This window comes from Lissotriton vulgaris, chromosome 2_2, assembly GCF_964263255.1.
Source record: "Lissotriton vulgaris chromosome 2_2, aLisVul1.2, whole genome shotgun sequence".
Classification (NCBI taxonomy): domain Eukaryota; kingdom Metazoa; phylum Chordata; class Amphibia; order Caudata; family Salamandridae; genus Lissotriton; species Lissotriton vulgaris.
This window is the reverse complement of record NC_141688.1, coordinates 322,887,770-322,912,779: the sequence shown is the minus strand read 5'-3', so window position 1 is coordinate 322,912,779 and position 25,010 is coordinate 322,887,770. Positions and strand designations below refer to the sequence as shown.

Sequence of the window (25,010 nt, the reverse complement as noted above, 5' to 3'; positions counted from 1 at the left end):
CATCTGGTATCTGAGTGTGCTTTCTGCTGCCGCCCATTTCTGGAATTCGGCCAGCCATTTCCGGTGTGTTGGCGCCGTCTTTGATTTCCATCCCCTGGTAAGTTCCCTCTTTGCGATAAGTAGGCCCATATCTATGAATTTGCTCGTCAGTTTAGTGTTGCGTGTGTGTGGAAACCAGTGTAAGATTGTAGTCGCACTGTCATATTGCAGGTCCCTGTCTGTGGCTTCGTTCAAGGTGTCGCCCACTTCCCTCCAGAAGTCCTGCAGGTGCGGACAGCCCCGCAGCATGTGCAGTAAGTCTGCGCCTAATAGCGCACATCTGGGGCACGCCGCGTCTTCTGCGCCAAAGTATTGTGATATTTTCTGTGGGGTAAGGTAGGCCCTATGGAGTATGTAGAGGTGTATTAATTGGAAGCGGGCGTTTCTGGTGCTTTTCCTGGCCCTCTGAACCAGTTGAGCCCACGTGGTGTCCGGGATTTCCTTCTGCAGGTCCGTCTCCCATTGGGTTTTAAGTCGCGTCAGGGGTTGTAGATTGGCCTCGAGTAGTCTAGAGTGTAGACATGTGACTGCCTTAATCGTTCCCGCAGCCATCATCGTATATTGGCATGCAGGTGATGTTGGAGGTTCAAGCAGCCCTTCCCCCCAGTGCGCCTGGATCACGCGCACCACGGCCGCATGCAAAAGGTAATCACCCCTAGGAAGGTCGTACTGTTCCTGCAAGGCCTGGTATGGCATGAGCACCCCATCAGAGTATAGGTCCCCCACCACTTACAGGCCAGCCTCCTCCCAGTTCTGGAGGTTCGACCAGTCACCGCCGTGTGGAAACGCCGTCAACATACCTAGTGGGATCTCAGGCGCATATGGATGTCCCGGACCCGCTCGCCTCTGCATGCGATTCCAACAGAGCCTCAGCGTCCGTTCCTCCTGGGATAGTCCCCGAAGTATGAGTTTCTGTTGTAGGGTAATAAACGCCAGTACATGGCGGGGGGTGCCAGTGTCCCTCTCCTGTTCCGGGCCCCGGTATACCCTTGCAACCTCCTGTGTGAAAAACTGCAGTTGGGCAGCTAAATAATAGAGTTCAAAATCCGGAACTGCGAGGCCGCCCTCGTTCTTCGGGCGGGTCAGGGTCGCCAAAGCTATCCTCCTCCGACCAGTACCCCACAGAAAGGACACTATCTGCGATTTCAGGCGACGAAAGACGCTTCCCGGTATCCACACTGGGAGAGTCCTAAAGAAGTATAACAACCGCGGTAGGGCTATCATTTTAAGCAGGGATACCCTACCTGTCACGGACAGCGGAAGAGTGGCCCAAAAGGCCATATTTCCTTGTAACGTACGGACACAGCGGCCGACGTTGCCTTCCAGCAGGTCAGCAGGTTCATGGAAGACGTGTACCCCTAAATAAGGGAGGCAGTCCGGCTCCCAACGGAGTTTGGGGTGGGCCCAGGGACATCGCTCCGCTTTCCGGAGTGGGAAGAGGCACGTCTTTGCCCAATTCACTTTCAGGCCTGAGACCTCTCCGAATCGCGCCAAAAGGCGCTCCGCCCCCTCCACCGCTTCCTCTGCATTGTCCAAGAACAGCAGGAGGTCGTCTGCGTACAGCGATATGTAGTGGTGGGTCCTACCAACTTCTAGCCCCTGGTAATACTCTCCTTTCCGGGCCAGCGCTGCCAACGGTTCCATCGCGAGGGCAAATAAGAGGGGGGAGAGTGCACACCCCTGCCTAGTGCCCTTATGCACTGCATAGTGATCTGATATCAGCGCTCCTACCCGCACCCTAGCTCCAACCGACGCATAGAGCACTTTCGTCCATCGCACATATCCCTCACCTATCCCAAACCTGTGCAGCACCTTGTACAGGTAGCACCAATCCAGGCTGTCAAAGGCCTTCTCTATGTCTATCGCCATGACCATAGGGGCTCTGGCGAGCGGTGGAGGATCCGCCACAAGCCTCAGCAACCTGCGGATATTGTGTGACGTGTTTCTGGTGGGTATGAAGCCTGACTGGTCCTTGTGAATCAGGTCCTGCATGTGGGACACCAATCTGGCGGCTAATATAGTACTTAGTATTTTATAATCTGTCGTCAGCATCGACAGAGGTCGGTACGACGCCGGATCAGTGCCGTCCCTACGCGGTTTCAGTAAGGGGACCATAATCGCCTCGCGCATCGAGCGGGGCAACTCCCCCTTCTCATGCGCCTCGCGGTATACGAGCTGGAGGCGTGGTGCTAGGATATCTATATATTTTCCATAAAATTCCACTGGTAGTCCATCCACACCCGGTGTCTTGTTGCGTGCCATTCTTTTAATGGCCCCTCTAATCTCCGCTAGTTCAATCGGGCCCCCGAGGGCCTCTGCCTGTTCTTGCTCGAGGTGTGGCAGTTGGGTCTCCGACAGCAAGGCGTCAGTCATCTCGGATCGGTCCACTAGCTCTCTCCCATATAACCGTTCATAATATGTTGTGAAACAACGCAATATATCCGGTTGGGAGGTGGATAAAGTGCCCTCCGCATTCACCATGGATAGTATCGGAGCTGCGCCCCTACTGGGGTTAGCCAACCAGGCCAGGAGCGTCCCCGTTTTGTCCCCCTCCGCAAGCGCCTTAGTTAGGTACGTTTTGTAATCAAAACTACGGAGGCGCTCTACCACTGTAGCCACCGCCTCTCGCGCAGCGCATACCCTGTCCTGCAAATCAGGGCGGTTGGGCCTCAGTTTCTCTACCACTCGCAGAGTTCGCTCAGCCTTGTCCAGGTCATCTACTAGCGTCCGCCGCGCACCCGCAAACTTCCCTATACAGTGCCCCCTCACTACTACCTTCAACGCGTCCCATTCCATGGCCCTGGAAGAGGCCGTTCCCTCGTTCTCCATGAAGTATTGGGAGATCCTCTCCTCCAACGCTCCGCTGAACGGTGGGTCATCTAGTGTGTCTGGACGAAGCCGCCATGTCGGTATTGGTGAGACCTCGTCCATCCAGGCCAGCGTGAGGAGCAAGGGGTTGTGGTCCGATATCGTTCGTGCCAGGTATTCCGTTCGGGTCACCGACGGTAATACCGAGCGGGAGCACAGGAACGCATCTATGCGGACATGAAGGTCGTGTATACCCGAGTGGAAGGAGTAATCTCTCTCAGTCGGGTGTTGTGCACGCCACGCGTCTGTCAGGTCCCACCGCCCCTGCCAAGTAGATCTGTGCTTCGCTAGCCTGTGTACCGGAGATGCCTGCAGTGGTGGATGTGATCTGTCTAAGGTGGTATCCTCGATAGAGTTGAAGTCCCCCCCCATCAGTACCGGCCCAGTTAAATAAGAGGCCAACAGCCTGGACAACCTGGTAAAGTATGAAGCCTGCTCTACGTTCGGTGCATAGGCGCTACAAAGGACTATCTGGCGACCCCTGAGTAACCCCTCAACTGCTACATATCTCCCATCTGGGTCTACAGTGTGCCTAGTGACCTGGAAGGGAACCCCCGCCCGGATCCAGATTAGTGTCCCTCTAGCAAACCCCGAGTATGTAGTGTGAAACAGGTGACCTCTCCATCTCCGCTGCAGAGCAGCCCCCTCCTTTTTGGTTAAATGGGTCTCCTGCAAAAAGGCAATGTGTACCCCTCTGCGAACTAGGTGGGAATGTATCTTATGCCTCCTCGTCATCGAATTCAGTCCCCGCACATTCCAGGACACACATTTCAGTGAACCCATATTAGCCATCGCCCCAATGTAGTCGCTGCAGTCCAATAACAGTTCGCATCCGGACACCTGACACCATCCCTCCCCTCCCCATCCCCAACGCCCCCCCCCTTCCCCCCACCCCGAACCCCACCTCGGGTCTCCCCAACTACCCCAGGCCCTCCCACCCCCAGAATAGGACTCAACTGCAAAGTAGTCACTCCCATCCAAACCTGTGAGCAAACGTGCCCACGAAACTGATTAGTCCGTAGTAAACACCACGGAGGCCTTATGGGCCCTGCGGCACGTGAACTGGCTACTGACCCTTACCAAACCCGTCCCCCAACCCCTTGCCCAATAGTACTCAATGTGACTCGCAAAAGAAAAGTCTTACAGTGGTCTGTCCCAGTGTTCGTGGAGGCATCGCCTTCAAAGACATATCTCACCACTTTCGTGGACAGCTATCAGGGTCCGATGATCTCTCCCGAAGTCTGCGGCGTGACCTTCGGGCCCCTGGCGCCCTCCAACCCCGACAATTCAGTGTCCGAGCCCGTAGCCAGGGCCTCCGAGGCCGAGTCCCTTGTCGATAGGGCCGGCGCTGTTCCCGATACCTCTTTCACCGCCTGTAGTGCCGCCTTCCGTTCTTCCTCTGTCTGCGAGGTCGTTGGCCTCCTGGGCCCTCTGCCGCGGTTGCGAAGCCGACGTGATCGCCTGATTGAGTGGTTCTGGAACTCTTCCTCCGCCCGAGCCCGGGCCCCGTCTGTTCCCGCCTTGTAGGAGTCCCACCAAGTCCACGCTTCTGCTGAAGTTTCGAAAAACAACGCTTTCTCATCCACAATCACCCGGAGTTTGGCTGGGAATAGCAGCGAATACTTAAGTCCCTCTGTGCGTAGTTCCTTTTTAATAGAGAGGAAGGTGGCACGCTGTCTCTGGGTCTCGAACGTGTAGTCCGGGAACAGTGTGACCCTACTGTTGTCCACTTGGAATGGGCCTGCATCCCTGGCCCGTTGCAGGAGCCAGTCTCTGTCTTTATAGTGGAGTAGTTTGAGGACCACTGGGCGGGGCGGCAGGCCCTCACGTGGAGGCCGGGAAGGCACACGGTGCGCCCGTTCCAAAGTGAAGAAGGGAGATAGGCCCTCCGGGGCAACCACTGTTTGTAGCCAGTCGGTCAGGAAGCCCACCATGTCCGTGCCCTCCTTTTTTTCCGGAAGGCCCACCAAACGCACATTATTCCGCCGATTGCGGTTTTCTGCGTCCTCTGCCCTCCTTTCCAGGGCGTGTATCCGCTCCATCGCGTCCGTGAGCCGTCCCTCTATCGATTTCTGAGCCGGTACGACATTTTTCAGGGTATCTTCTGTTTCCTTGACCCTGTCCACCAGCTTCGCATGATCTGCACGCAGAAGCCCCAGCCCCGTCGCCACCTGACCAATATCCTGGTGCAAAGCTTCCTTCGTGGCCGCAATGGCGTCCAGTATCCGATCTTGCATCTGCTGTAACTCCGTGGGGGGTCGTGAGGAGTCGTCTGGCGTTTCCGTGGATGGGCCCCCCTCTCCCTTAGGTCCTTTAGGCTTCCCCATCGTTCACCCTCCGAGCTGGCCCGGGCCTTCAAGGCCGGTCGGTCGGGTAAAGGTGGCGGCCCCGGATACAGGTGGGTCGGCGGCCCCTCGGTGGTTCCGCCACTGGCTCGGCGTCCAGGTGTGTGGTGGTTCTTCTGGGGAGTTCTGTGGGGATCAGGTCGGGCACCAGTCGTGAGAGTGTCACCCCTGGATCACACAGCGCGCCTCTACCGCCCGGAGAGCCAGGGTGCTGCTTCAGGGTTTGCGCGGCCAGCTCCAGTCCCCTTTCTCCACTCAGCCCCGTTTCGGGGTGTCCGCACCGGGCAGCAGTAGCGGGTCAGAGCCGCCGTTATCCAGAGAAGAGGGCCCCTCCGAAGTATCGGGGGGGGGGGGCAGGCAGCGTCAGGCGGCCTGTCCTAGCTCACAGGGTTGGTGCGCCGGCAATCCCAGGTGGGTCTCGCTCAGAGCACGGGGGCTGGGCTGCAGTGGTCTCAGGGGGGTCCCCGCTAGCCTCTCCCAACACTAGCTGGGACGCCGGCCGCTCTCGTAGCTGCAGGTCAGGGCTCAGGCGGCCCCCAGTGGGCCCCGCCGGGCTCCCCCCAGGGAGAGATCGCAGACCCCAGCGCCCGGGTAGACACTGACTCGGCGCCGTCTGGGTCTAGCGCGGTGATGCGGCGGCCCGGTCCACGTTCCTCCTGGGCTCTCCGCCAGATGTAGCGCCTCGGTGCAGACGGGGGCAGGGACCTCGATTTTTGGGTCCGAGACTCGGCCGCAGGGCGGGCCTCCCGAACCGGGCTTGGCTGCACCGGGGGTCGGGGCCCGCTCCAGGTCTCTTCCCGCGTCCCCGGAGGACCAGACTCACCGTGGGCAGTCTTTCCCGGTAATCCGTCAGGGTTCAGGCAGCAACTTTGAGATCACAGGCCGCAAAGCCGGGGTCTGGGTTATCGGCCTCGCAGAAGGGGCGGAGCTACTCCGGAGCCTCGTCTCGCTGCCGGGCCGCACACCGCCTTCAGGGTCCGCCGCTATACCGGGGGGCTGCAGTCTCCCCTCGGTGTATGATGTTGCTCTGTACTCTTCTCCCGGGTAGCAAGACCCCCTATGTGGGCTCACGGCCGTCCTTTCGTCCCCGCAGGTCAGGCAGCCGCCATCTTGCCCTCCGAGGGTCCGGGAGCTCCTCGTATCGCAGTGCCCTCCACGAGTATTTCTGCAGCTCGCCACTCCAGCCGGGGCAGACCTGGGTGTCGTCTGCGGGATCGACCCGGTTTTAGCGGGGATCCCGGGTCCGAAACCGGATAATTATAACGGATGATGGGCAGTGGGTCGGGAGCCTCGCTAGGCTGCGACCATCGGCATCGGCTGCAAGCCACGCCCCTGTCCAGCTGCCTGTTGATGAAGTGTGGGTATGTGGGCCAGGGCAATAGTATCCTGAAAATGGAAGGGTGAGATTAGAATATAGTAGAGGGTCCCGGAAACAACTTTATTCTGGAGGTCCTCCTACTATTGTTAAAAGGGTGTAGTTTAGTTTGTTGGGTCACGGAGAGTTACGTGCCGTGTTTCAAACTAGACTAATGTGATGGTCGGTCAACATGTTTCTCGCTTGGGGTTTTCCCGCGATTCTTCAGGACCTGGTGAAAGTGTGGGTGGGGGTTAAAAACAGGGACATGCTAGTGTCATGAGCCTTGTGTGTTTTACCTCAGGGGAATCCTGTGCCTAAAGGTCTTGGACTAATAGCCACCTGAGTTATCGGCGGGTCGGTACAACAGAAGTTGCCTGCAGTTCAGGCTCAAGTTATCCGTGTCCGTGTTGAGTCACCTACCCATCACCGCCGAGCTCGAATAGGTGTTGGCCCTGGCCCACATACCCACACTTCATCAACAGGCAGCTGGACAAAAAGATCTCCGCCAAAGAGCCCCTCTTTGAGGTGAGCCCGTCGGGGATTGCACCGCCTCCCCGACGAGGAGCAACCGCCGATGATGAAGCATGACATCCCTCGGGGTGTGTGAGGCAAACATGTCCAACTTAATGGATGCCCAAGGGTGTTAACATACACCTTCGGTACAGCCAGCCTTCTTTCTTACCAGGAACAGTTCAGCAACCCCGCTTGTTGTTTGAGTATTCTACACACGGGCACACGCTGGAACTGGACCTTCCACCTCCCCTTTGAGGTGGTAATCAGTGCCTGTTCGATCTATTGATCACACTCCCTCTTATTTGACGACGACGGTAGGAGAAACGCACCCACGAAGAGCGCTCCAAAATCGGGATAAGGTGAACCAGCGTGTGGAGAGGATATATATATATATATATATATATATATATATATATTCACTGAAAAAAATATAGGTTTCAGGGACGTTATAGTTAGTTGGACGTTTCACTCGTACAAAACCAATTAAATTCGCCATTATAGTTAGTTCAGCTAACTATAATTTGCACGCCCGCAATGCACTGCTGATGGCTTCACATATTACATCCCTCACGACATGGTCAGTGACATCACTCATGGCATCACTGATGACATCTCAAATGACATCACTGATGACATCAGCCAGTGAATGTTTGTGTTGTTTGTCTCAAAATAAATTAAATATGTATTATATATGCATATCACAAGGTTGATGGAAGAATAAATTGGTATATAAGTGTCTAAATGGATGATTTGGTTTGTGTAAAATTGATTGTATAACTGACTGATTAAGTGTATCTTAGTGAATACATAGGTTAGTGAGTAATGTTTAAATATGTAAATATCTGTATCAGTGTCTCACTTTGTGTATAAGTGGCTTCATGGGTTGGTAAGTAGCTATATGAGTGTCTATATGGGTTATTAGTTGGTATTTTGAGTATCAGTATGAGTGTCTGTATGGTTCGGTGGGGGTACTACTTAGTGCATAGATGCATGAATGAGTGATTCACTGTTTGTATGTGTTGAAGACAGCATGTGTGCAGGACTGTATGGGTGGATGAGTCTGTGTATTGGTGTGTTGGTGAGTGAATGACTGTCTCAATAGTGTCTTTATGAGTAACTACATATGTTTTAAAATAGTATATGTGAGTATTGGTGTATATAAGTGAGTATATGTGAGAGTGAGAGATTGGAAGAGTTGCTGTATAAATAAGTATGTGTTTCTATAAGTGATTGTTTAGGAGAGTAAGTATGTGTAAGTTTCTGTAGAAGTAAGTGTGGTGGTGTGTGTATAACTGTATATGCAAGTAAATGGATGTTTGATACTTTCTTTGCATGTGTTACTAATACTATGTGTGTGAGTAACTATGGATGAGAAGTGGTGTGTAACAGTATGTATAGGTGTATGAGTACATATGATTAGTGAGTGCATGTATGAGTGGCTGTATAGGACTGTTGGTGAATGAGTGGATGTGTGTGTAGATCTTGGAATTACTGAATGGGTATGTTGTAACTGGTATTGGTATGTCCATTGTTTTGAAAATGTTAGTTTGTATTTTTGTGTGTGTGTATCAAAGGTTATATTAGGGTGAGAGGAGGTCTGCCACTCTATCACAAGCATGATGTCATCAGTGATGTCATTTGAGATGTCATGAGTGATGTCACTTACCATGTCATGAGTGATGTAATATGTGACGTCATCAGCAGTACATTGCGGGCGCATGAGTTATAGTTAGCTGAACTAACTATAACAGCGAATTTCATTGGTTTTGTTCGAGTGAAACGTCCAACTAACTATAATGTCCCTGAAACCTATGGTTTTTTCAGTGAAGTGCTAAGGATTTTTAAATGCTAATTTCTAACTATAAAGTGCCTGAAACCTATGGTTTTTTAAGTGAATTTCAAAGGTTTTTTAAATGCTAGCTTCTAACTATGCCTACAGAGGTAGAACGTGTGAAGAACGAAGAAAAAACGCACAGATAGAAGCAAAAGAAATGCAGAAAGAGCACCAGAAGTCCACAAAGACGAAGAAAAGTGCAGGAAGAAGCAAGACATGTGCAGAAAGAACCAACAGAGGAGCAGAAAGAGGCCTTGTTGCAAAATCATCCTGTGCCCACAACTTTTTCAGACGGGTACTGGTGGTAACTGACTCTGACAAACCAGGCCTAGAGCCAGTGCTATGCTACTTAGAATACAATGAAAACACCTACATACACTAGGGAACACTATGCATTGGGCTCCCCCTGTGATTAGCATGACCTTCTCTGTAAGGCCCTTCTACATAATAGGGCAAGGGGATTAAAACTACCTCTTAGTCAGAGGTGCAGAAATATGCTACTTTAACTAGTAGTCGCGTTTGCAGAGTGCCGGAGAAAGGGTGCTGGGCGTCCAACCAACGCTCAGGAATTCTGCTGCATAGGACTTACAGGAGGTACCAGGAGGGATTCTTGGCCCTCAAACTCCCTCAGGACTAAATTGGACTTCATCCCCCATCCCGTAGTCTACCACAAGGCACTTTTGCAGAGTGGTAGAGAAAGGGGGCCATGGCCTCCGAAGACGTCTCAGGATTCCACTGTGTGGGACTTACTGGAGGTGACAAGAGGGGTAGATGGCCCCCAAGGACATCCTTGGGGGCCAACTTCCCAAACTATTACCTCCAGTCAGTCCCACACAGCAGCATTGGTAAGTACTCATACCACGCCACACCCACATTGCCCACCATTCTACAGACGCACTCCCTGGCACGCTATCGGATGCGAATTAAAGTCCCTTTAGCTGCTGGCGGTCCTTTAGGGGCCAACTAGCCTACCTTTTACCTCCAGTAAGCCCCACGCAGTGGGATTGGTGGGAGGTAGACAAAGGCCATGCCCCCTTTCTCCACCACTCTGCAAACGCGCCCCCTGGATGCTGACATGCAGCTCCCTTTGCCGAAAAGCAATCTGGCTCGCTTCATGGAAGCGAGAGCAGGTTTCCTGTTCTCTCTTCCATGAAGCAAATCAGTGTTTGCTATGGCAGGGCGAGAGCCGTAATATATATTTGACTCGGAGTCAGAATTAATGCCACAATTAATTTGGTACCTTGAAGCACCCATTTTAGTAGTCCTATTCAGAAGTTAGCTGGACTGAGTAGTCAGCCACTAACTCTGTTAGCCAATGAGGCTGCTAACTCTTCCACAGCAAAAATGTAGACCTGGGCGTGAAATTCTGCGCTGAGGTTTTTCTATCCTGCGCTCCAAGTGTTACGTAGAGTTCCCAAAAAGTCAGCGAAGCAAAGCTTTTACGTCACTCACACTCGCAACGTTAAGTTAGAGAGAGAGGAAAATCTTACTCCAGACCACCTCCCTGCAAGATTTCACAACGAGGGCGGTCACTGATGGTCGCTACCACTATGGTTGAGAAACCTTCCATTGCGGTGAGAAACCTTCCGTTCGCGATGAGGAAGCCGTTGCTGAAGTAGAACATGTACTCGAGCAGCAGGAAGATGCCGCACCCTCTTGTGCTGTGCGTGATGCCGTTGGTGCTGATTTTACTGCATGGGACAAACATCCGGCACTACAAATCAGCGCAAACAGCACAATGTGGCGTGCTGCACCGCTCGCAGAACTCCACATAATGCGGCAGAGTTTTTAGGTCACTTTGAGGAGTTCTGAGTAGCAATTTGGAAGCGTTGATGTTAGGATATACAAAGAAAATACATGTCCCACCTAATAATATACAGCTCCCTGCTTTAGGCATCTTTAGGGGAGACTTGCATATATTGTTAAGGGCAGTGGGGCCTTTGCTATCGGTTTAAATGGCAAAGTCGAGCCAGCAGTTTAAAAAACTGCTCTTCCAGTCTGCCGTGGCATGCTGAGAGCTGTGTGTACTTCGTGGCACAATGAATGCTGCAGCCTGGGTGGACGCATTGCCTTCCATGCCCATACCATATATACGAGGGACTTATAAGTAAGTCAGTCTCTGCCAACTGGAGATAGCCGATTCAACATACACTTTGTAAGGGCTTAGAACACTGCAATGGCGTCTGGTTTGCAGGCCTCAGTGCACTCTCAGGGTCGATAAACCAGAGCTTGTGTTGGTTTGTAAAAAGTGATTCGTTTGAGCAGAATGGCTGGTCATGTATCACAGAGTGCCTTATGTACATAACATAATAGCTTAAACGTGGCTCTCTTGCACATGGGAAGCCAAGGACGTGAGTTAAGACGGGCTGAGGCCGAGCTTCTTCTGTTGCTGTTACAAATCAGTCGAGCTGCAAATTTTTAACAGATTGAAGACAAGTAAACATGTCATTCCTAGATACACTGCATTGCCTTAATCTAGCCTACCCTTCATCAGCGCTTGAGTAACATTCCTCTGCGACACTACCGGATCCATCAAAAGAGCTTCCGCAGCATGCATAGGGGTCCAAAACAACTCCAGCAAACTGCATTTACCTGATCCTGCATAGAGAGAGGATCATCGATAAGAAATCCCATATTTTTGAGTACCCTCTTTGGCCATGGGGCAGAACCTAGGAGCGAAGGCCACCAAGAGTTGTTCCAAACCCTGCAAGCCTCCGAAGAGTAGGATTGCGGTTTTCTCTGTACTGAGTTTCAGACAATGTGTCTCCATCCACTGTGCCGCACCGGAGAGGCAGGTTCCCTCGTGTCTCTGTGTCTCTCACCAGTAGAAAGAAAAAGCTTTGAGTCATTAGCATACTTGGGCATATCAAAGCCCACGGCCGTAGCAATGCCGTCGAGGATGAAAAATTTGTGTTAAAAAAGGTGGAGCTAAGTGAGGAACCCTGAGGAACCCCGCAGTGTGACGGACGAGGACTGGAATTGAAAGGGGCCGGCTGTACACAGTGGGATCTGTTGTTCACGAAATATCCAAACCACCGTAGGGTGGAGGAATGCAGGCCGGCCTCCTGCAGCGTCGGCATTAACAGCCAATGAGAGACCATGCCGAATGCAGCGGACAGATCTAATAGGTCCAGGGCTGTGGCTTTACCTTGATCAACCCCTGATTTGAAAGTGTCCAGTACCACCAGCAAGGGGGATCCTGTGCTGTGATTGGCTCCAAGCCCTGTTTGAGTAGAATCCAGTACATTATTACCCTCTAGGAAATGAGATAGTCGGACGTTAACTGATCTTCCCAGCATTTTAGGTGTGTGCGCCCAGAGCGAGATTGGGCGATAATTTGACATAATGAAGGCGTCCACGCCAGCTTTCTCCAACAACGGCAAGACCGGGGCATGCTTCCAGCTGGAAGGACAGTCTGCATTTATCAAAGAATAATTCAAAAGCCGTGTGAAATATGGGCCTAGTATGGGGGCGGCTGAGTGGGCAAGGATCCAGCGGTGAACCAGACTTTGCCGTTGTCATGGATATCTCCAACTACTTTGATGTAAGGGCAAAAACCTGCCGCAGTGGGCTCAATCCCCAAGGTGAGGACTGGGATCTCTAAAAAGGTTCTCCTCCATGGGGGGTTGATTCTCAAAGGTCGAGGGTATTCTGCCAATTTCCTCCCTTAAAAAAGGTAGCCAGTTCCTCACAACACTCAGCTGAAGCGTAGGTTGCATGGTTTAATGAATCAGGTGAGCTAATTCCTTAACTATTTTAAAAGGCCCTCTTGATGAGAGGCAATTTTCGTCCTTCTCCCTACAAAAGACTGTCTTTTGCTTGTCCAAGCTGTTAATGGTCGGCTTTTAGTGCGGTTCTGTAGGCCAACCCATCCTCAGAGCACCCAATGGTGCTCCAGGGGTTTACAATCCCTCTCCACTATCCCTCACTCATTGGAAGGCCACTTCTCTGATGGCGATGGTCTGGTAGAGTTTGTTTACTTCTGGGGTGCACACATAGATATGTACAGACACACGTACGCACACACATGCCTACATCAGCAGTGTCTGAAGGGTCTTTGGGTGGGACTCTCATTGTTAATCATGTAATCAGAATTGAAATGATTCAGTTTCTGCCTCCCAAAGCCTAACTCGAGTCACATAGCGCCTTCTATTTAGGCGATAGAAGGAGCTATAGCCTTACCTGCCGATGTGCGTGATTTTGATCCTGTCGTTGGGGATGACCTCTTTGCCGTTTTTGACCCAGACGCCCTTCACGTTCTCATCAGACACCTCACACTTGAACACGGCTTGATCACGCGCCCGCACCGTCAGGTCAGCAACGTTCTGGAGGACCTCGAGCTGCTTCTCTGGAGATGGAGAGAGGACAAAACATACATGTCAGAGAGCTCTGTGGTCACTCCATGCACAGAAACCACCCTTCAACCTTCTGGGAGGACAGCCTGGCTCTAGGCGCTACAGGGCACCCTCAGAGGCTACCAATGGACTTCCCAGAGGCCTACCCTGAACACCAATGGGGTCTACCCTAGAATCACATGGGTCTTACCTGGACACATCCAGAGTTCCCAGAGCCCAACCCTGAACTTCCAAAGTGCCTCCAGATTTGTCGGAGCAGCGGCGTAAAGCAAAGTGATACGCCGCCCTGAAGAATGCAAAGAGTGGCCCCCCTACTTTCTCATATTCTACAGATATTCTATGATCTTGAAATAAATGCATCCCCAAAAGGTTAAGGGGACTCTGAAGGTTGGGGGGGGGGGCTCTGCACCCTTGGGTGTGTTGGTAAAGTGGTGTGTTTGCCCTGTGTATGCTGCCAGAGGGCGCTGACCCCTGTGTTGAGGACCCCAGGTGTGCTGGCAGAGATGCGCGGACCACTGTGTTGAGTGGTGTGGACCCCCAGGTGTGCTGGCAGAGTGGTCTGACCCCTGTGTTGAGTGGGGTGGACACCTGGGTTGAGTGGTGTGGACCCCCAGGTGTACTGGCAAAGGGTTGTAGACCCCTGTGTTGAGTGGTGTGGACCCCCAGGTGTGTTGGCAGAGGGGGCACGCCCCTGTGTTGAGCGGTGTGGACCCCCAGGTGTGCTCTCAGAGGGGCGCTGACCCCTGTGTTGAGTGGTGCGGACCCACAGGTGTGCTGGCAGATGGGGGCAGACCCCTGTGGTGAGTGCTGTGGACCCCAGGTGTGCTGGCAGAGGGGGCAGACCCCTGTGTTGAGTGGTGTGGACCCCCAGGTGTGTTGGCAGAGGGGGCACGCCCCTGTGTTGAGCGGTGTGGACCCCCAGGTGTGCTCTCAGAGGGGCGCTGACCCCTGTGTTGAGTGGTGCGGACCCACAGGTGTGCTGGCAGATGGGGGCAGACCCCTGTGGTGAGTGCTGTGGACCCCAGGTGTGCTGGCAGAGGGGGCAGACCCCTGTGTTGAGTGGTGTGGACCCCCAGGTGTGTTGGCAGAGGGGGCACGCCCCTGTGTTGAGCGGTGTGGACCCCCAGGTGTGCTGGCAGAGTGGTCTGACCCCTGTGTTGAGTGGGGTGGACACCTGGGTTGAGTGGTGTGGACCCCCAGGTGTACTGGCAAAGGGTTGTAGACCCCTGTGTTGAGTGGTGTGGACCCCCAGGTGTGTTGGCAGAGGGGGCACGCCCCTGTGTTGAGCGGTGTGGACCCCCAGGTGTGCTCTCAGAGGGGCGCTGACCCCTGTGTTGAGTGGTGCGGACCCACAGGTGTGCTGGCAGATGGGGGCAGACCCCTGTGGTGAGTGCTGTGGACCCCAGGTGTGCTGGCAGAGGGGGCAGACCCCTGTGTTGAGTGGTGTGGACCCCCAGGTGTGTTGGCAGATGGGGCACGCCCCTGTGTTGAGCGGTGTGGACCCCCAGGTGTGCTCTCAGAGGGGCGCTGACCCCTGTGTTGAGTGGTGCGGACCCACAGGTGTGCTGGCAGATGGGGGCAGACCCCTGTGGTGAGTGCTGTGGACCCCAGGTGTGCTGGCAGAGGGGGCAGACCCCTGTGTTGAGTGGTGTGGACCCCCAGGTGTGTTGGCAGAGGGGGCACGCCCCTGTGTTGAGCGGTGTGGACCCCAGGTGTGCTCTCAGAGGGGCGCTGACCCCTGTGTTGAGTGGTGTGGACCCCCAGGTGGGCTGGCAGAGGGGCCCTGAGCCCGGCGTTGAGTGTTGTGGACCCTTGGGTGTGCTGGCAGAGGGGAGCGGACCCCTGTGTTGGGTGGTGTGGACCCCAGGTGTGGTGGCAGAGGGGCGCGGACCCCTGAGTTGAGTCGTGTGGACCCCCAGGTGTGCTGGCCTAGGGGCGCTGACCCCTGTGTTGGGTGATGTGGACCACAGGTGTGCTGGCAGAGGGGCACTGACCCCTGTGTTGAGTGGTGTGGACCCCAGATGTGTTGGCAGAGGGGCGCTGACCCCTGTGTTGAGTGGTGGGGACCCCCAGGTGTGCTGTCAGAGGGGGGCTAACTCCCATGTTTGAGTGGTGTGGACCCCCTGGTGTGCTGGCAGAGGGGCGCGGACCCCTGTGTTGAGTGGTGTGGACCCTCAAGTGTGCTGGCAGAGGGGCCCAGACCCCGGTGTTGAGTGTTGTGGACCCCCAGGTGGACTGGCAGAGGGACGCGGACTCCCGTGTTGAGTGATGTGGATCACCAGGTGTGCTGGCAGAGGTGTTACCACCCACAAGGCTTGCACCGTGCTCTGGCCTGTCGCCCCCCCTTCTCACCTTCCACCACTAGCTCAGCCACGGACTCGCCACCATTGGTCATGACCTTGTAGTTCCCAGTGTCCTCTTTGGTCGCCTCATTGATGATCAGGTAATGCTTCTTGCCGTCCTTCTTGAATCGATACTTGAAAGTCTCCTCACGGGTCAGCTCCACTCCATCCTTCTCCCTGAAACAAGAAGGTAGGACTGGTTTATGGGCACCAAGCCAAGTCTCTACTGGGTGGAGGTTCATGGGCACCAAGCCAAGTCTCTACTGGGTGGAGGTTCATGGGCACCAAGCCAAGTCTCTACTGGGTGGAGGTTCATGGGCACCAAGCTAGGCCTCTCCTGGGTGGAGGTTCATGGGCACCAAGCCAGGCGTCCACTGGGTGGAGGTTTATGGGCACCAAGCTGGGCCTCTACTGGGTGGAGGTTTATGGGCACCAAGCCGGGCCTCTATGGGTGGAGATTCATGGGCACAAAGCGGCGCCTCCACTGGGTGGAGGTTTATGGGCAGTAGGCCGGGCCACTACTGGGTGGAGGTTCATGGGCAGCAAGCCTGGCCTCCACTGGGTGGAGGTTCATGGGCAGCAAGCCTGGCCTCCACTGGGTGGAGGTTCATGGGCAGCATGGCCTCCACTGGGTGGAGTTTCATTGGCAGCAAGCCTGGCCTCCACTGGGTGGCGGTTTATGGGCACCAAGGCGGGCCTCTACTGGGTGGAGGCTTATGGGCACCAAGCCGGGCCTCTACTGGGTCGAGGTTCATGGGCACCAAGCCTGGCCTCCACTGGGTGGAGGTTTATGGGCACCAAGCCGGGCCTCCACTGGGTGGAGGTTTATGGCCACCAAGCCGGGCCTCTACTGGGTGGAGGTTTATGGGCACCAAGCCGGGCCTCCACTGGGTGGCGGTTTATGGGCACCAAGCCGGGCCTCTACTGGGTGGAGGCTTATGGGCACCAAGCCGGGCCTCTACTGGGTCGAGGTTCATGGGCACCAAGCCGGGCCTCTACTGAATGGAGGTTTATGGGCACCAAGCCGGACCTCTACTGTATGAAGCTTATGGGCACCAAGCCGGACCTCTACTGGGTGGAGGTTTATGGGCACCAATCCGGGCCTCTATGGGTGGAGATTCATGGGCAGCAAGCCTGGCCTCCACTGGGCGGAGGTTTATAGGCACCAAGCCGGGCCTCTACTGGGTGGAGGTTTATGGGCACCAAGCCAGGCCTCTACTGGGTGGAGGTTCATGGGCAGCAAGCCTGGCCTCTACTGGGTGGAGGTTCAGGGGCACCATGCCTGACCTCTACTGGGTGGAGGTTTATGGGCACCAAACCGGGCCTCTGCTGGGTGGAAGTTTATGGGCACCCTTCCTTGCAGCCACCCAAGCTCTGCCAAGCCTCGAATCAGGGGCCTTCAATACTGCTATTAATAGAGGCTCTGCTGCGTTTCATGGACAGTCTACCCTCGCCTGAACTCTATTGCACAAAACCAGGATACTTACCAATGTACCACTGCACTGCACTGCACCCTCGCCTGAACTCTACAGCACAAAACCAGGATACTGACCAATGTACCACTGCACTGCACCCTTGCCTGAAGTCTACTGTGCAAGACCTAGATAATTACTAAAGTGGCAGCGCACTGCACGATCGCCTGAACTCTACTGCACAAAAACCAGCATACTAACCAATGTAGCACTGCACTGCCCCCTCGCCTGAACTCTACTGCACAAGATCTGGATAATTTCTAAACTGACACCACACTGCATCCTTGACCTGAGCTCTACTGCACAAAACCAGGAAACGTACATTGAACTCTCGACTGAACTGCACTGCACGCATCAAGGTCACTCACCTAATTAGCAACGCACTGCACCCGAGCCTAAACTCTACTGCACAAAACCAGAATACTTACAAAATTAGCAACACACTACTCCCTCGCCTGAACTCTACAGCACAAGACCTGGATACGTACTAACCTGGCACCGCACTGCCCCCTCGCCTGAACTCTACTGCACAAGACCTGGATACTTACTAAACTGGCACCGCACTGCACCCTCCCCTGAAATATACTAAACAAGACCTAGATATTTATCAAACTAGGACTGCACTGCCCCCTCGCCTGAACTCTACAGCAGAAGACCTGGATACGTACTAACCTGGCACCGCACTGCCCCCTCCCTTGAACTCTACTAAACAAGACCTAGATATTTATCAAACTAGGACTGCACTGCCCCCTCGCCTGAACTCTACTGTACAAGACCTGGATACTTACTAAACTGGCAGCACACTGCACCCTCGCCTGAAATATACTGCACAAAACTAGGGTACTTACGAAACTAGCACCACACTGCCCCCTTACCTGAACTCTACTGCACAGGACCAGGATACTTACCAAACTAGCACCGCACTGCCTCCTTGGCCTGAACTCTACTGCGCAGGACCAGGGAACTTACAAAACTGGCACCACATTGCCCCCTTACCTGAACTCTACCGCAGAAAACTAGGGAACTTACAAAACTGGCACTGCACTGCACCCTCAACTGAACCCTACTGCACAAGACATGGATAATTGCTAAACTGGCATCACACTGCACCCTCACCTGAACTTTACTGCACAAAACCAGGGTACTTACCAAACTAGCAATGCACTTCCCCCTCGCCTGAACGCTACGGTACAAGATCTGCATAATTTCTAAACAGGCAGTGCAGTGCACCCCGCCTGAATTCTACTGCACAAGACCTGGATAATAACTAAACTTGCACAGCACTGCACTCTCGCCTGAACTCTACTGCACAAAACCAGCATATTTACCAATCTAGCACCACACTGCTCCCCCACCTGAACTCTACTGCACAATACCTGGATACTTACTAAACTGGCAGCACATTGCACCGCTGCCTGAACTCTTCTGCTCAAAACTAGGGAACTTACTGAATTAACAATGCACTCTTCCCTCGCCCAAACTCTTCTGCACAAGACCTGGAAACTTACTAAATTGGCACCACACTGCATCCTCGACTGAACTCTACTGCACACAACCAGCATACTTACCAAACTGGCACCACACTGCACCCTCGCCTGAACTCTACTGCACAAAACCTGGATGATTACTAAACTGGCAGCGCACTGCACCCTCGACTGAACTCTACTGTACTAAACCAGGGTACTTACGAATGTAGCACCACCCTGCTCCCTTGACTGAACTCTACTGTACAAAACATGGATGATTACTAAAGTAGCACCACACTGCCCCCTCACCTGAACTCTACTGCTCAAGACCTGGGTAATTACTAAACTGGCGCCACACTACATCCTTGGCCTGAACTCTACAGCACAAAACCCAGATACTTACCAAACTTGCAACTCATTGCACCCTCACCTGAGCTCTACTGCTCAAAACTAGGGTACTTGCCCAACTAGCACCACACTGCACCCTCGCCTGAACTCTACTGTTCAAGACCTGGATAATTACTAAACTGGCACCACACTGCAGCCTTTGCCTGAACCCTAATGCACAAGACCCAGATACTTACCAAACTAGCACTGCACTGCACCCCTTCCTGAACTCTACTGCATAAAACCAGGGTACTTGCCAAACTAGCACTGCACTGCACCCTCGCCTGCACTCTACTGTTCAAGACCTGGATAATTACTAAAGTGGCAAAGCACTGCACCCTCGCCTGAAATCTTCTACACAAAACTAGCATACTTACCAAACTAGCACACATTCCCCCCTCGCCTGAACTCTACTGCTCAAGACCTGGATAATTACTAAAATAGCACCACACTAAATCCTTGGCCTGAACTCCACTGCACAAAACCAGGATACTTACCAAACTAGCACCACACTGAACCCTCTCCTCAACTCTACGGCATAAAACTAGGATACTTACCAAACTGGCACCACAGTGCATCCTCGCCTGAACTCTACTGCACAAGACCTGGATAATTACTAAAGTGGCAAAGCACTGCACCCTCGCCTGAAATCTTCAACACAAAACTAGCATACTTACCAAACTAGCACACATTCCCCCCTCGCCTGAACTCTACTGCTCAAGACCTGGATACTTACTAAATTTGTACCGCACAGCACCCTCGCCTGAACTCTACGGCATAAAACTAGGATACTTACCAAACTGGCACCACAGTGCATCCTCGCCTGAACTCTACTGCACAAAACCAGCACATTTACCAAACTAGCACCACACTGCTCCCTCACCTTAACCCTACTCCACAAGACCTGGATACTTACTAAACTGGCAGCGGACTGCACCCTCGCCTGAACTGTATTGCACAAATCTAGGGTACCTACCAAACTAGAACTGCACTGCCCAATCGCCTGAACTCCACTGCACTGGATAGGAATATGCTACTTACCAGTATGCATCTGTTCTTGGCATGTAGGGCTGTTGACATTCAGATCTTGTGCATAGATCGCCGCCTAGTGTTGGGTCCGGATGATTGCACATTGTTGTCCTGGAAGAGTCTTCGAAGTATCACGAGATAGGTGACTCCTCCCCTGGACTACAGTGCGCATGGGCATCTTCTCCATCCTCAGATTGTTTTTCGCCATTGTGGCAGAGATGGAGATAGTAAAGTAAGAGATGGCCATGCCAAAGATAATGCTGCAGCTGCGACAGGCACCGGGGAGGAGGGCAGGCGATATGAATGTCAGCAGCCCTCCATGCCAAGAACAGATGCATACTGGTAAGTAGCATATTCCGTTCGAGGCATGTGGGCTGCTGAATTCATATCTTGTGCATAGACTGTATAGCAGTATCTCCTCTAGCGGTGGCTACCTGTGCCAGCTGCAGCAGTTTGAAAAAGAGTTTTGAGGACAGCCTGGCCTACAGCAGCTTGCTGCTTTGATTGCACCTCTACATAATAGTGTTTTGTGAAAGTGTGTATGGTAGTCCATGTGGCTGCCCTACATATGTTTTCAAGGGGAATATTCCCTAGGAAAGCCATGGATGCTCCCATTTTACGCGTAGAGTGTGCTCTTGGGGGGACTGTTAGAGTGCATTCAGCTTTTTGATAACATATTTGAATGCATTTAACTATCCGTCTGGCTATTCCTGATTTTGAGATGGGATTTCCTTTATGTTGTGGTGAAAAGCAACAAACAGTTGCTTTGTTTTCCGAAATGATTTAGTCCTGTCAACATAATATAGCAGAGCTCTCCTTACATCTAGTGTGTGTAGGGCTCTTTCAGCTACTGACGGTGGGTTTTGAAAGAGCAATGGCAGTTCTATTGATTGATTGATATGGAAAGTGGATATGACTTTTGGCATAAACTTAGGGTTGGTCCTAAGTACTACCCTATTCGCATGTATTTGCATGAAGGGTTCTTGAATTGTTAGTGCTTGTAGCTCACTCACTCGCCTGAGGGAGGTAATGGCAATCAAGAATGCCACCTTCAATGTTAGAAATTGCAATTCACATGAGTGGAGTGGTTCGAAAGGAGGTCCCATAAGTCTGATAAGTACCACATTTAAGTTCCAGACTGGTGAAGGTGGGTGCTTGGGAGGGATTATCCTTTTAAGACCCTCCGTAAAAGCCTTGATTGGTGGTACCCTAAACAGGGAAAGGTGTTGTCTGTTCTGGATATATGGTGCTATAGCAGCGAGGTGTAGTCTTATAGAAGAGTATGCTAGGTTGCATCTTTGAAGATGCAAGAGGTAACAGATAATGTTTTGGATGGAAGCATCTAATGGATTGAATTGGTTATTGATGCAATAAATTACAAATCTTTTCCATTTGGCTGCATAGCATGCTCTAGTAGTTGGCCGTCTTGCCTCCTTGATAATGGTCATGCAATCAGGAGGTAAGTTAAGGTATCCGAACTCTAAGACCTCAGGAGCCAGATCGCTAGGTTCATCTGGTTGGGATCTGGGTGTCTGATTTCTCCATGGTTCTGAGTTAAAAGATGGGGCGAGAGGTGCAGCCTTTGATGGGGAACTACTAAAAGTAATACAAAGCTCCCCCCACTTGGAAGAAGGCTCCCTGGTGCACAGCGCAAAGAGACACAGAATGTCTTATGAATAGTTCATCAAGTTAAATCCAAATGTTAAATCCAATACTCAGAGAGGTTCCATGGTTGTTTAATTCATATCAACTAAACAGTTCATCAATGTTTGAAGAAACGTATATATCATCCAACTTAAAAAGTCATCCAGCAATCAATCCTCCCAATGCATTTCGGGCAGATGACTAGCCCTTCCTCAGGGGACAGCTCTACAAACATAAAAGAAAATATCATGGTATCATAGAGATTCAACTACTTCTCACTATTACACCAACAAGATCTGAACATGGTGCAGTGAACCTCATGTGTGTAAAATAAAAGTCTAATCAAAAACCCAAGAAGAATCAATCTGACTTATACCAACAGTGAGAGGCCAGGATAAATGCCCGTGAAAAATATCAATAATAACTGGCTAATCAAAGCATCATGTTAAACAACTCATGTTGTGCATAGAAGATGCCCCGAAGTCCAAGACATAGGCGGTTCGAGAAAACGAAACTTCTCCTATTGTGAAAGTATAAAGAAAAGTGTGCCAAAAGTTTCAAACCACCAAGGTTTCCAAAAAGCACTGAATCACCAAGGGATTCATAAATAACAAAGTTAAGTACTCACGGAGTGATTACATCCGTGATTCGTTGCTTCACCGTATCTGCGAAGAAACGCATAGCGTAAACTTAACCATCATCAAATTTAGCGTGAGCTCACTCGCTCTGATAGTTTCAAAGGTCCCCCGTGAGGAGTACTTACAGAATAGCCGATGAAAGATGTGCCTCTATCAACGCGGTGACTGGGAACCCCAAGTGTACTGGGTCCCGGTGAGTTTAAAGTCGGCGTGTGACGCATGCATGAAAGTAGAAAGTGGACTGCAGTGCAAAAAAAAATGAGCTCCATGTTGAAAAAGGAAAGTGAAATAAACGCTACGAGCATGGACTAATGTAAAGCTCCGGTACCAGGGAAACATACACAACCTGATTTACAATATGCCTACACATAAAAAACATGATTCAAGAATATGTCAGCACATACTGAAATTGAAAAATAAGAAATGAAAAATAAAAATGAACAATCAATCATGAAAGATAACACAAACATAATGTCGGCACGCAAGAATTCACAAAGAATTACAGCATCAGATAAATGAATCACCATGATAGAACAGGAATACACAGATCAAAGATAACAAACAAATTCCATCCGGTCATTTAAACCGTGTGGTTGCATCGTCGCCATGTAGCGGATGCAGAAATTCAACCTCTTTAGGAGAGTCTGCTTGTTGTTGGGTGTAGGAGTCACTTGTTCCAATACAAGGTATTTAAGCTGAGCCACTGAATGTTTTTGTTCTGCGAAATGCACAGCTATTGTGGATTTGGTGTTTCCAGTCCTTATGTTGCTCTTATGCTCGAGTAAACGGGTTCTGATTTTTCTTTCCGTGTGACCAACGTAACATTTCCCACAGGGACATTTCAACATATAGATCAAGTTGCTAGAGTTACAGCTGGCATTCACTCGCAATTTAATGGGATGACCCTTCATGGGGTGGTTGGTAACATTACCCTGGATGCAGTTATTACAATTGCTACAATTGTAGCAGGGTCTGAGACCTTTGAAAGTTTCGGGTTCAATCTGTTCACTGGGTATGGACAAGATCTCCTTGAGATTCTGTTCCCTTGTGTACGCAAACATAGGCGGCTGTGCGAAAATTCCTTGGAAATCAGGTTCTAAGCTGAGTAAGGACCAATGTTTGGAGATGATGTTGTTAAACCGGTTACTCATGATGGAGTATTTAGAAACCACGACCATCCGGGGCTTATATGTTTTAACTCGTATTTGCAACAAGTCATCACGATTCATTTCGCCAATTCGGTTGACGGCCTTATCCAAAGTCTGTTGGGGAAAGCCCCGGGTCTTAAACCTTTCCAGCATGTTGGTTATTTCTTCCTGACACACCTCTTCAGATGAAACTATTCATTTGACACGCATAAGTTGTGATAGGGGTAAATTCCGTTTCAACCCAGGTCTGTAGTATGTGTTGTTCTTCGAAGGACTTCATGAAAATGTTGGCGTACGACAGAGTTCGAAGAACAACACATACTAAATCAAGCAGTGTGGCAGAATCATGGGAAACTCTATTTGGGATTCATCGATGATATCTTCATCCTGTGGAATGGCACTGAGAACGAGTTGACTGACTTTTTGAGTACATGGAATTCAATCAATGATCGGGTTCAATTCACATGGAACCTAGATAGAGAAAGCATTCACTTCCTTGATGTTGAGATTCAACGAAATGTGGGAAAATGGAACACCACCATATTTCGAAAACCGACTGATCGAAACTCTCTTTTACACCATCAAAGCTTTCACAGACCTGGGTTGAAACTGAATTTACCCCTATCACAACTTATGCGTGTCAAACGAATAGTTTTATCTGCAGAGGTGTGTCAGGAAGAAATAACCAACATGCTGGAAAGGTTCAAGACCCGGGGCTATCCCCAACAGACTTTGGATAAGGCCGTCAACCGAATTGGCGAAATGAATCGTGATGACTTGTTGCAAATACGAGTTAAAACAGATAACCCCCGGATGGTGGTGGTTTCTAAATACTCCATCATGAGTAACCGTTTTAGGAACAACATCTCCAAACATTGGTGCTTACTCAGCTTAAAACCTGATTTCCAAGGAATTTTCGCACAGCCGCCTATGTTTGCGTACACAAGGGGACGGAATCTCAAGGAGATCTTGTCCAAACCCAGTGAACAGATTGAACCCGAAACTTTCAAAGGTCTCAGACCCTGCTACAATTGTAGCAATTGTAATAACTGCATCCAGGGTAATGTTACCAACCACCCCATGAAGGGTCATCCCATTAAATTGCGAGTGAATGCCAGCTGTAACTCTAGCAACTTGATCTATATGTTGAAATGTCCCTGTGGGAAATGTTACGTTGGTCACACGGAAAGAAAAATCAGAACCCGTTTACTCGAGCATAAGAGCAACATAAGGACTGGAAACACCAAATCCACAATAGCTGTGCATTTCGCAGAACAAAAACATTCAGTGGTCAGCTTAAATACCTTGTATTGGAACAAGTGACTCCTACACCCAACAACAAGCAGACTCTCCTAAAGAGGTTGAATTTCTGCATCCGCTACATGGCGACGATGCAACCACACGGTTTAAATGACCGGATGGAATTTCTTTGTTATCTTTGATCTGTATATTCCTGTTCTATCATGGTGATTCATTTATCTGATGCTGTAATTCTTTGTGAATTCTTGCATGCCGACATTATGTTTGTTTTATCTTTCATGATTGATTGTTCATTTTTATTTTTCATTTCTTA

The 25,010-nt window shown here is 51.3% G+C and overlaps 1 protein-coding gene across 1 annotated transcript in view; it reads right to left on the bottom strand.

The window, feature by feature from the left end:
• MYBPC3 (myosin binding protein C3) overlaps nt 1-25,010 on the bottom strand; it is a 412,405-nt gene that overhangs the window by 166,013 nt on the left and 221,382 nt on the right. Inside the window, exons 17-18 of the mRNA XM_086959710.1 lie at nt 15,664-15,830; nt 13,139-13,304 (exon numbers count right to left, since the gene is read on the bottom strand). Coding sequence (XP_086815836.1) covers nt 13,139-13,304; nt 15,664-15,830 — 333 coding nt within the window. The remainder of the gene's footprint in view (nt 1-13,138; nt 13,305-15,663; nt 15,831-25,010) is intronic.